The sequence below is a fragment of the Phaethon aethereus genome (genome assembly GCF_964289735.1).
Source record: "Phaethon aethereus genome assembly, chromosome: 19".
Lineage (NCBI taxonomy): Eukaryota > Metazoa > Chordata > Aves > Phaethontiformes > Phaethontidae > Phaethon > Phaethon aethereus.
The window spans coordinates 7,600,317-7,612,985 of NC_138595.1; the positions used below are offsets into that span (position 1 = coordinate 7,600,317).

General features: G+C 47.8%; 1 protein-coding gene across 2 annotated transcripts; it reads right to left on the bottom strand.

Annotated features, from left to right (window-relative positions):
• Positions 1-1,483: 1,483 nt before the first annotated feature.
• Positions 1,484-8,886, bottom strand: ORAI2 (ORAI calcium release-activated calcium modulator 2; the record flags this gene model as incomplete). 2 transcript variants are annotated; one of them, XM_082008606.1, is made up of 3 exons in its annotated part: positions 1,484-1,585; positions 2,665-3,204; positions 8,650-8,886. In XM_082008606.1, the coding sequence occupies 3 exons, from the start codon at positions 8,875-8,877 to the stop codon at positions 1,484-1,486; spliced, it is 870 nt and encodes a 289-aa protein (XP_081864732.1). The 2 variants fall into 2 exon arrangements, with proteins under 2 accessions (XP_081864732.1, XP_081864731.1); XM_082008605.1 differs by lacking the exon at positions 1,484-1,585 and having other exon boundaries at positions 2,514-3,204; positions 8,650-8,877.
• Positions 8,887-12,669: the final 3,783 nt, after the last annotated feature.

A 12,669-nucleotide genomic window follows, 5' to 3' on the forward strand; every position in this document is an offset into this window, starting at 1 on the left:
AGCAAGAAAAGCAAATGCTGGTGTTGGGAAGGAAGGAGAGGAGTTACAGCACAAAGGTGATGGGTAACCTAAAGAGCTTCCAGACACCAGAGTCAAGGAGCAAAAAATACTCCTGTGGGTTCCTCATGGAAGGGAGAACTCGGTGCTCGGAGGGACACAAGAAACAAAGCTGCAAGCAGAGACAGGAAAGCACATTGTTATTCTGTTTTAAGTGCATTTGCCCTTGGGGCACCATCTCAAACCATACCTCAGACTCCCCGCTGGAGTAAGGCGATCCCACTCCAGCCACAGATGCACTGCCTTGAGACTTACCTTGACTCCAAACCCACCAAAGCCTCGCCAAGTTATTCTACAAAACTGAAGCACAGTTTCTGTTGCATTTCTCCATTTGCTAAAGTTTATTATATTTGCAAAGAATTAAATGAATGCTTTGGCTGTTTCCAAATGAGCTGCATTGCTTTTGCAGCACTGTGAAACCCTTCTTTTTTTAAATTGCAAAAATGGCTCAATACTTTCCTCTACAACCTCCTGAGCTCCACAGCACAGTCTCCTGTTATTACTGATGTTAAAGGAGAGCGCAAAGTACAGATGAGAGATTCATCCTATCTGGTCTGGCTCTGGCCTCACAATAGAAATTTTGTTGGCAGAAGAGCTTACATGTGTAATACTCAGCAGAAAACTCAACTCTGATTTTGTTGTATAAACCTTTAATTTTTATTATGGTAAAAAGAGGAGGGAGAGAGGGCAGACTCCTGGGGAGATCGTACGAATTTCACGACCACCCACTTCCTGGAGGGCACTCCTTATTTTCTGCATTGCATGTAAGTACAGACTAGTCATTTAGCACACAAAGACTATTTTCTTTGCCGCGCATCAGCCAATATGGTACATGCCAACTGTGGCAAGAACAACAGATGAAAGCCACAGACACAGTGCTAAGCAACTTGTTCAGCAACGCTCAAACTCGCATGTAAACAAAAAGAGATTAGAGTTGGGTTCCCAAAGCCCTCGCGAGAGAGGAATACAGGGATAGTCTCGCCCTGCTGCACTGGGATTTGCGTGTACTCTCCATTCTGGAAAGCTGACATGTAATACACTGCCACTGAATTTCTCAAATCCCAGTGGAATAAGGGATCAGGGTTAAATAGAACATTGCAAACATCCTTAATGATTTCAGAAACCTGTAAGGCCTGGGTGACTCAAACCGCAATGTTTGAGTGCAGAGCAGGAAACCGGCACAGGATCAGGGCCAAGAAAACATGCTTATGCACCTTTCAGCCCTGTGTGGCAGAAAGCCTTACCTTCCCTTAAAAGAGCTGATGATTGCAAAACACTCTTTTCCCTCCAGAAAGTTACCATAAATAATAGAATAATTTTTACAGAAGTTTTCACCCAAAAGGATGCTGTAGAATTTACAAGCTTCCCTTGCTAAGCAATACAGACATGCAAATTGTCATTTTCTCTGCTGCTGAAAGAAAAAAGCTCAAATGAAGCGTGATAGGTCTTTAATGGCACACAGCTCTCTTGCCAGATCCAGCTCCATCAGACTCACCAGTACAGCTCCAGGTTCCACCAGAGGAGTTGCCTGCTTTGGTGGTGGGAGAAGGAAACGTCCGTTTTTGACAGACAAACGCCACAGCTGACAAAAAACCCCGAACGGCTGATGAAATACGCAGGACTGAGGCTTGTTCTCTCCAGCAAACCAAGCAAAGACATTGCAACAGTACATAAATTAAGACAACATAGCGACAGATTTCTACAATATGCTGTATGCTGTCACTCCTTACCTCCTTGAAACTGGTGCTTTTCTAGTCCTTCAAAGTTGTGTCTCATTAAATTCCCTGTCACTGTTCTGTTTTAAGAACGTCCTTGTTAAAACTAAAACACCTTGTAAGCCTTCCCTGGGCACTCTTGCCTCTTACTGGGAAAAAACGACATGAACTTGGCATTCATTCAATCTAAAGTGACAGACACTGCTGAAGAAAGTACAACAGAACTTCCCAGCCTCCTCCAGTTCAAACCTCTACCTCCCCAGCTGTAAAAATATAATAAGGAATAGCAAGAAAAAAAAAAACCCTCATAAAAGCTAAGGCTGAGTTCTTTCTGGTTATGAATTTATGGAACACTTGCTTTGGAACAAAGGTGATCACCACTCTCAGTTTCTGTTGTGCTTTCCTGGATGTCCTCAAGTCAGCTGCAGATACCCCCATTAACCAGCTCAGCGCTAGACATGAGCTGCCAGTTAATTGCTGCTGCACTGACAGCCAGGGAGTTCTGACACATAAGACAGGTCCTACAGGCACACACTCTTTTTGGACAGCTGATGCAGTTCTACTTTTGGCAACAGAATATTGCATTTGTGAAAAAGACAAAGAGTTTTGGCTATCTGAACCAATGTTAAGGTAGATAAAGTTTTGACCTTGAACTCCATGGCAGTGTCGACTTAAGTACGCAAGTGTGTAGGACCAGAAACAGGCCAGAGACCCCAGCATCTGAAACAGCACTAGAACCCACAGCTATACATGGCAGGCAATTAGCATTTACATATTTAAGCCCCAAGACAATCCATCACTGGCGCATCTCACCAACTAGCAAAACAGGTATTTTGCTCTTAGCCTTAGCTGAGCAGATTTGCTGGAAGCAGCCCCTGCTGCGCCGTCACACTACCTGCATGCCTCTGTCATGCCCGTCTAACTGCACTTTCAGTTTGTGAAGCTCTTCGATCTCTCGGTTGTGGCGCTCCGTTTTGTGCCGCACCAACGAGCGGTAGAAGTGAATGGTGAAGACGACAAAAATCAGACCCACTGGAACCATGATGATGGTAGAGACCAGCGCTGACTGCCAACCCGCATGGCCGCTGGGCTTCTCGACGTTGGTGGTCTCATTTTTCAGGATGGAGCCCACAGGCAGAAATTTTATCCAGCACAGAAGCACGACTTCAGCAAGGAAAAGGAGGATCCCCAAGACGGTGGAGAAGCCCCATGCCAGCTCGATGTAGGGGTGCATGCGCTCATGCGGGGACTCACTGATGGAGTTCAGGTTGTGGATGTTGCTCACTGCTTCCACGTTAGGCAGAATGCAGGTGCTGATGAGAAGGGCAAAGAGATGAACTGCCACGAGCACCGTTGTGCAGGCACTGAAAGCGATCAGCAGCATCTGGGGGTACTTGTACTGCACCTCCAGCTGCACCTCCACCATGGCAACCTGGGGGAAAGGAACAAAAAGCTTGTCAACAGCTGCTAGTTCTCCTCTTTTCAAGGCTTTCATCCAGGAAAGCGTCTTTATTCAGGAAGAGCACCTAAGGTCAAGTACGCACTCAAGTGCTTTTTAGAATGGCAGCCTAGATGGATCATTCCCGTTTCCCACGAAGATGTACAGGCAGGCTGCAGCTTGGCCTTTCTGAAGGCTTACACGCACGTTTCCACGCCGTAGTTTTCTGAAATAACAGCTCTCTCCTCGCAACCATGAGCCATACGAACCGCATCAAACCGAACGCACAACAGAAGGAACTCATTAGACAACAAGTGGAGCTCGGAGGCAGCTGACAGCCTGCTAGCCCGCCCGCCCATCACACTTTCTCCTTCCGCTCACCACTTGCGGCTGCGGTGCAGGAAGTTTTGACTTCAGGCACATAAAGAAAAGCAAAAGCAAGCAGCTCTTCTGGCCAGCGGCCAGCAAGGTTTCACTACCCCCCATGGGAAGCACGCAAGCTACTTTACAGTTTGTTAGTCCGTAGTTAAAATAGCTGTCTTCTATTCTTGGAACATTGTACATTTGTTTTTACTACAAATATGCCCAGATACAAGTTATTTCTAGCCCCAAAATTCTCCCTTGAGAGCTAATAACTTACTGATATACTCAGCAGAAGTGGATAGCTACTGGCTTATGGGTGTGTTCAACAACTCAGTCTTTTTTTCTCAAAGCGAGCTATCATATAGCAAGTCTCTAAAGCGGTCTTTTTTTTTTTTTAATCAAATAAAGCTTAACATGCAGAATAAGTGCAAGAGAGCAAGTGGCTCTTCTGAGACCAGACCTGGAGTCCTACTACAGGTCTGTTAACTGGTTTAGCATAAAAATTTGTAAAATTACTTAACCTATCTATGAAGTAAAATAGCACAAGTACTTCTGCGTGGCGTCACCCCCAAAGGACTGCAGAAACCTTGTGCTAAGAGAAGCCACAAAAACAGTGGACAAGACTATCAAACACTCTTCTCTAGGAACTCTCTAGCAGCTCGCTTGGATCTGCAGCTGCACTTCATGATTTGTACGGATACTAACTTGCAGCACGCAAAACCTCCGGTGATCCCAGGCGACCTGCTGCTCCGGCACGGCACGGCTTGCCGCGTGCCTTAAGGACAGCAGAAGCCAATGCTTGGATGCCTGCCTCAGGGCAGTGCCTCTCAAGACCATCATGAGAAGGCAAAGTTGGAAGAAGCAGCTTGATTCTGGGGCATAGATGGATTTTGCAAAACAGACACATCATTACTTTATCTAGACTTAGCAGGAGACCACCGCTGGGCAGCCATTTCAGGCTCTGTATAACGATTTGCACCATCCGCTCTGGCAGTCGTTGTTAATAATATTATTTAGGCACTGGAAGACCAGAGGTACACTCATGTTCTCCCTGTGGGTAACCCTGAAAAGGATTAAAGGGGATGGAAGAAAGTGCCTATGTTAGCATGACTGCTGCCTTACCTGCATTTCCTTTGAAACCATCAGCAGCCTGAATGAGAGGATCACAGTCAAGTCTGAACACATTTAAGTAGCAACCAAGACATAACGTGTCTATTTGGGGCAGCAAATGGTCAATCTCTACAAGTCCAGATTTTATACCTACGTCCACTATTAGGATATTAGAGATACCAAAAATATTGTGGCAGTTCTTGGACATCCCCAGCCTTTTGTTTTGTTCATGACCATATGGGGGTTTTACTTTTTTGTTTGGTTGGTTTTTTAGAGGTTCCTGTTTGCAGTTTATAGTAGTTCTGATTGTATAGCGGAGAAAATAATAACGCAGGATTGGCTTCACCATCTATTGCAAGGTCCATTTAATCAGCACACATGCCACGCTGCCTTGCATATGTTCTCTTTGCTGATCCCCCTATATTGATTCCAGGAGGAGGAGATCAAACTTACTCTCTGCTGCACTGCGCTGTACAACGCATTTGTGATCGTCAGTCACACCCTATCAGCCAGGAAAAGCTGCAGGTATATTGTTCATGATTGGGTGCTGTAATACCCAGAGACATAGTATTCAGCAAGCTGAATAGGAATTGTACCCACATGTTCAATTTATAGCTTTATATTAAAGCTGAAAGCCTGGCTGATGTCAACATATCAATTTCTACTTGTTATCCTTCGCATGAGCAGCACTTTTCAGCTAATTGGATGTTTTGTCCCAGACGAACCTATTCCCTAGGGCTAGCTTCAGCTGTGCAATGTGATGAATTTTTAACACTGACTGATGGCTCAGTAAGAGGTATTTCAGGGAAAAACATCAACAATCCAGATAGGGCAGCAAGGCAGAAAAACATTTAACATTCATTTAACCCGAACAAGTAGTGGAAAGGTGAGTGAGCTCTTACTGCTTTACCCCTTACAGACTATCATGTCATTCTCTGACCGGGATAAAAGAAAGAGGACAAGCTGACATAACCCATTTAAAAATCATTAAATATGCTGCTTAGTCTGTAAAACTATTAATATGTCATGTTTGATAGAATTATACTCTTCCATGATAACAGCCCTCTTTATTTGTAACCTCTTCCCAGAAGCCAAGGTCTCAAGGGCTTGACTTTGCAAAGCACTGAGCACTCTGCCGAGCCGCAGAGCATCTCAGCATAGGCTTAATTTTAAGCTTGAGAGTTGCCCTGTGGAACTCCACACTCACTGGTTTGCTAAAGGTCCAAGTACTCGGAACATCTTAGAATTAAACTGCAATTAAATGGCATGCAGTTATGTTCTTTTTAGACCAGTATAGCCCAGATTGTCCACAAGAAAGATGATGCTCCTCTTGAGAAATTTAGACCAGGATAGATAGTATCAGGCAAAAGGATGACAAATGACTTAACATAAACCATGTTACATTCACACAGATGGTTTGGCAGCTGCTAAAAACAATCACTCCAGTAGATCTGTTGGATTTTTTTTTTTTTAATCAAATACATATCCTATAGCAATTGGACAAGTACCAAGAAGACTGACTAGCAGTATTACTTCCATGAGGGAAATGATTAAGGAGGCTTCCTAAGCTCCTTCTAAATGTCCTTCGCCTGCAGTCTCCCTAGGACAGCCCTGCAGCCCACCTCCAAACAGACCTGGAACTGGAAAGGACTCACACCCTCCTGATCTGCTCAACTCTGCCAGAAATACCAGAGATAGCATCGAGCAAGGAGGAAGGTTCACATTATTCTGCAGCCTGTCCAGAAGGAGCTGGATCAAAGCCACCGCCTGTTGATTAAATATCCATCAGCTCGTAATAATTTTCAGCCAACATGGAACTGGCTTGAATCAAACACACTGACAGGGAAGTAAATAAAGCAACAGCCAAGCCCTGTATGACATTTGTTTACATAGTTAAATGCGCAGAGGGCTTCAGGGAAACTATTTAACTCTAAATAAGTTCTCTACTTTCATCAATAGCCAAATAAATGCTCTTATTAGAAAGTAAACGTCCGGGTACCAAAAACCTGCCTGCCAAATCACCAGCAGAGAAATAACCCGGTAGGAAAAGATACCTCCACTTTTACTGGAAGGTCCAGTACGATCAGCTGGGAAAAGGCTTGCTAATAAAGAGAATTCCTTATTGCAGAAATTTTTATTTCTGACAACATAATAAGTACACCTGAAATCAGTAATTAAGCTGGTGATTATAATTAACACTACTTATACCTATGTGTTTATTTGGCTCGCATTTTAAACAGTTTAAAGAGTATAAAAGTCAAATGGTTAATTCTGTGTGTTTGCCAAGACCAACTTTCTGTTGTGCGAGTTGAGAAGGCACGCTTTGTTTTCAGAGACGTGGCTCAGCCCCGCAGTGTGGGTGGGCTGAAGCCCCCCCGAGTCCCAGCGACAGCACACCCCAGCACGGGCACCTGCTTGTGGAACCACGCTGCCTAGCTGGAGCAAGAGTTCCCAACACTGCAAAACGTTACTCTAATAACCAAGTTGAAGAGAGCAGTCACAAATGACTAACGCAGAACTCGAGTAACCCAGGGGCACAAAGGACAAGCGCATGAGTGGCTTTTTAGAGTAAGAAGGCTTCCGAGTGAAAGAAATCTACAGGAGAGCACTCAACTTTCTCAAAACGAGGAGGTACCTTCTGCCATTTCAGCACACAAGCTGGGTTAGAAACAACATATGCCGCGTGGAAAGTTTTTATGAGCATTGCTTGCACGCAGCCAGCGAGCGGAGAGGAATCGCAAAGCGACCAAGCACCCTCTCTCCCCTGCAGCCTGCTCCCACTTAACTCCCCGCTTGCACGTTTCCAACTTCATGCTGGGTGACAAACTTTGTCATCCCAGACTATAACATTATAGATGATTCACGTTCTGGGGGGTTGGGGGAGGGAAAAGCAGCAGAAGCAGCTAAAATAAAACAAGGAAAGCTATCTGGAAAGTTCCCGAGATCTGTCCTCCCCCCAGCTTCTGAGCTGCACGATGCCACATCTTCACATCACGTCCCACTCACCAGGCATTGCCCTCTGCCTCTCTGCATTCAGCTGACAGACCTCAGGAACAAGCAGACCTGCCCATTTCCTGAGCAGAAAACCTCCCCCAAACAGGTTTCAATTCTCACTCCCGATAAGCCAAGAACTAGAGGGAGATGAAGACACTCACACCAACAAAGCATGGCCGTGTTTTGCTAACACCACGTCTCGGACAGGTCTGAACACTGAGCTGCTGTCTCAGTCTCGTGCTTCCTGACATGGTTTTGACCTATGCAGATAGCTTCAAGATAACACCCAAGTGCTGCACGGAGGCAAGCAAGTACCAGGGATTATTCCCAATAGGCAGCACTGACAAAAATACACCAGGTTTGGCTCCCTTCAGGCTACAGAGTCCTCTGACACCAGGTCCGAGGCTGCAGGGCCTCTTCTCACACCTCAGCATATAACACGATCTCCCCGATCACGCTATGCAAACTTCGCTCTGGCAGACTGTGACCCAACCTCCATCTTATTTTAGACACCATGACCTGAAAAAACACATACAGAAATTAAGATAATGTTCAGGACCACGGCAACCCCAGGGGCCGGGAGGAGCTCCACGCCCGAGTGCAACCTCATGCGAAAGCACTCAGTGACGAATGGCCTCGGGACCAAAGGAGAGCCCAGGTCCTGTATTGTTTAGCAACGCTGGTGGGGCACTTCGGATCACTTGCAGGTAGGAGATTAGTATTTTTAAAGGGCTGACTTGGAAGTGTGTGGGTAGACTGTTAGGCAGCTCATGTATCCATGCTGCCTTGAGAAAGCCAACCTCAAACTTTGCAGCAGCAGCCAAGCAGAAGCCCCCAGGCAGATGCCTCCTGCCTCTTCAGGAAACAACAGTACGTCCTGATTCTTCACAGGAGGAAAACACTGATTAATAGGTCATTTTAGAGAACCAAAACCTTCACAATTCAGAGAGTGTTGCTACAAAGTACACATACCATTGCAAATCCAGAGAGCAGAGCAGAGGTCCTGCTGGAAGCTTTCAGTTTGGCCCGGCTCAGGTACAATTTTCTCCATGAAAGGGCTTGAACGGAGTGGTGGTTTGATGTGACCAGCTCCAGATAGCTGCGCCGGACCCAGTCCCGATAATCCATGCCTTTTGTGCCAGGTTCAGAGCAGCAAGCAGGAGTGGAAGGATCCACCGGAACGTTTAATTCAGAACTCATGATGAGAGAAATGCTGAGGGGACAAAATAGTCACGTTCAAAAGGAGGTAACAGACAGGACGAGCATCAACTACTGGAAAAGCTACATTTAAACAAAGTTGTCCTCAGTCAGTAGAAAAATGATGGAGCAAATAGCATCACACTTGCGAGGCCCAGAACAGAGAAAGGACCATCCGTAATTGCTAAAAAACAGCCAGGAGAACTAGGAAAGGTCACAACAGTAAACCTGGGAACTACTCCAGCAGGAATTCAGGAAGGCTGCAGAGCATCTAGCTTTTCATTTCAAAGCTGGCATCTCAACTTTCCCCTTTAAATCCTTCTTGCTAATAAAAAAAAATGTTGTATATAAAGACACGTTGGAAATAGTGCCCTCATCTTATCGTTTTGTCATAAGCTGACAGTGTATTTCACAGTGCATCATGGACTGGCCCCAAATGCAGCTCCTTAGAGTACCAAAGTAACGCCAGCTAGCATGTTCAGGGAGTCACTTTTTGCTCTTTCTTTGGAAACCAGGTTTTTTTTCAGTTAAACCACTGCTCATCATAGCTTGGTTCAGATGGGCACAGTTCTTCCCCAAGATTTCCCCAACAGTCATAGAGCTGAATGCTGTGTAGGGTTAACAACTGAACTTCCCAAGCTTCTCCAGTGGGAAGTTAAATTTCCTGAATTGCTCATGCTCCACTTACCAGCCACATCTGACCAAGAATCCTCTTCCCTTACTTCTCAACTCCAACAAACATCTGAAACTACATGTTTAACTCAGCCTTCCAAAGAACAGGAACCACAATTCTCTGATTAACGCCCACACTCCCAACTCTGCCACCGACCAGCACGGTGGTAGCAGGTAGCAACACCAGAGCTGCACCACACGAGACCCTTCTGGTGATAAATACTTGCTAGCTCCTGGGAGGAGATGTATGCCCAGAATCACACACGGTGCGATACTAATTAGTCCCAGCGCCACACCTCAAGGTCACGGGCACCTTGCTGTTCGTTTGAGAGGAGCCCCAGCCCTGCCCGCATCCCCCCCTGCTCCACCCAGCTCTCCACGGGTGCGGGCCACACGGTGACAGGTAATAAATCCTTGTTTGCTGTGAGATTTGAGGAAGTGGCAAAGACAGAAAGGACACCAACTGCCCACAACTCCAAATGCTATTACTAAAAAGGAATAAAGCTGTTCCAGGCACAATAACAAAGATTAGACTGCAGGAACAAATAAAACATTGCAGGGTGTAAGACTGTCCCTCCTGAGCATGGTGGGCCTTCAGATTCCAGCCCCCTCAGACATAATAAGGATGGCAGCAAAAGCACAAGACTTGTTTTTCAGGGCACGTATTTTTACACGGCCACTATTACAGCCCCGGAGGACTCCAGGATGGCTCCTGAACTGCTCAACAGTTTTCCAGTTATTAAAAAGAAAACAAACAAACAAACCCATAAAAAACCCTTTCATACAACAATAAAAACCAGAACAGAATAACAAGAGAGAAATCTCCCTGCTTACTCTGCGTTTCCAGAAAAAGGCAAGAATCACCTATTTTACAGAAGGAAGAAAAAAAAAATCTCCCCAAGCCTCCTGGGAAGATCGGAGCAGAAACATTCTATGAGCAGCAAAGTTATGAAGCTGTTTCCTGTGACAACATCCTGTGTGGATTCTGCAACGTATAGTGTGGGGTGAATTTATTAGCTTTGTCCTTAGTTGGGCCACTGACGGCCTCTACCCTGCCATTTATTTTCACAAAACGCGTAGGAACTTTGTATGTAGGAAACTTCAACCCCTGGGACAAATTCCATTGAAAAGACAAATGAATTCAGAGGTTACAGAGGGAGAGCAAGAATACCCAATCACATCTGCTTCTTTCCTTAGAAAAATAAGCTAAAAATACCACAAGGATGAATTTTTACTCTGGAGCAGCTCAAGGGATGTTCCCAAATAAGTAAACAACTTGAGAATAAAATCCGTAAATACAACTGTAGCCCAAACAAGCAGTAACAGGACAGCAAACTCACCTTGCTGGCTACAGACATGGAGAGACTGGGCAGAGGGCTCCGAGGGCTGAAACACAAGAACAAAGAAGCATTTCACATGCACTGTATCTTAAGCAGTTTTACTCTGGAAATATTTTTCGGCCAGTTATCTGCATCAGAGGAGAGTTATTGTGGAGATTTCATGTTCCTGCCTTGCAACATTAAAGCTTTAGGACACTTGCTTTTGCAGAAATAACTATCCTTCAGGGTTTTACCACACAGGGCTGTTGAGTTTTGGATGGAGAATCAAGACTTCCCCAGGAGACCTCTTCCTCAGCCTAAGAGCCAGATCTGGCCAAGTCCATCCCATCTTTACTCACTTTTGTTGTACCACCGATGCACTTGACCACATTTCATTTCACACTGCTGAAGACAGAAAGCTCTCTGCAATTGCTACCTCATATTGATTTTGTTAATCTGTCCAGCGTGGTCCTTCAGAGCAGTGAGCGTAGCGGGGAAAGCCTTCGCCGGGCCTTACATCTCAGCTGCCCCTGCGCAGTTGCAAGCTCACGTGCGGGGATTTCTTCGCAGCAGGGAGTGAAGCGGACGCCGCCGGGGCTGATATGCGGATCCCCTCCTGCCGCCAGTGCTCCCTGAGGAATCGCCCACAGACTGCTCTCTCAGCAGCACTGTCAGCTTCTCTGCCTGGCTTTGGGATGCCGGCCCCCGCCTCGGACCCAGGTTTCTGCCCTGCACCCCGAGACTATCAGCAGATTGGTACCAGCACCTTTCTCCCCTGTATAGTGTCATTTAAGACCCCGCACACCGTGGCTAAGCCTAACCTCGGGCCCCGCTACTCCCCCTTCTTCCCCTGCTCGGGGCCTCCCAAGCTCAGGCTGCCTTTGCTATGGGGAACCCCTTCCCAGGTTCTCTGCTGGCTCGGGCCCCCCTCTCAGCAGCACCCCTGGGATGGCACACCATGCAGGCAGGGTGTGACACCCCGCAGCTGTGACCCCCCCGTTCCGGCAGCACATCTCACGCAGGGGATTCCCTCCTGCCCACCCAGCAGGATGTGACCCCCTCGCCCCACCACAGCTGGGACCCTACTCACAGGGCACTGCCTGAGCAGGGGGTTTCTCCTCCTCCTTCCCAGCCATGGCCCAGGCAGGATGTGACCCCACACAGCGAGGATCTCCCCTCCAACAGCACCCTCAGACAGGGGAGCCCCCAGGCCAAAAGGTGACCCCCTCAGGGCGAGGATCCTTCCTCCCAAAGGCACCCTGAGGCAGGAGACCCTCCCCAGGCAGGATAGGACCCGCTTCCCCCCCACAGCTGGGATCCCCCTTCCAGCAGCACCCTGGGCCAGGGGCTTCCCTGCACCGTAAGCCGGAGGTGTCTCCCCTACAGCATCCCCAGCGAGAGGAGCCCTCTGTCAGGATACGACCCCCGAGGGCTGGCCTGCGTCCCAAGGGAGCTCCCAGACACCGCCGGGCAGGATGGGACCCCCTGCTCTGCCCACAGCGGACCCCTACCACAGCCCCCCGGCGCTGGCAGGGGATTTCCCCTACCTGGGCAGGACGAGGCACGTACCCCCCGCCCAGCACCGCGGGCAGGGGAAGCCCCATCCGGGCAGGATAAGACCAACCCTCCGCTCCCCAAAAACCCGGGCAGGGTGAGACCCCCTCCTGCCGAGGCAGGAGATGCGCCCACCTATGCAGGATGAGCGCCGTCCCCCCCCCCCCCCCGGTGGGTCAGGATGAGGCACCCCCCCCGGGGCAGGGCCCCCCGCCCGGGCGGGATGCGACCCCCCGGGGCCGGGCTCACC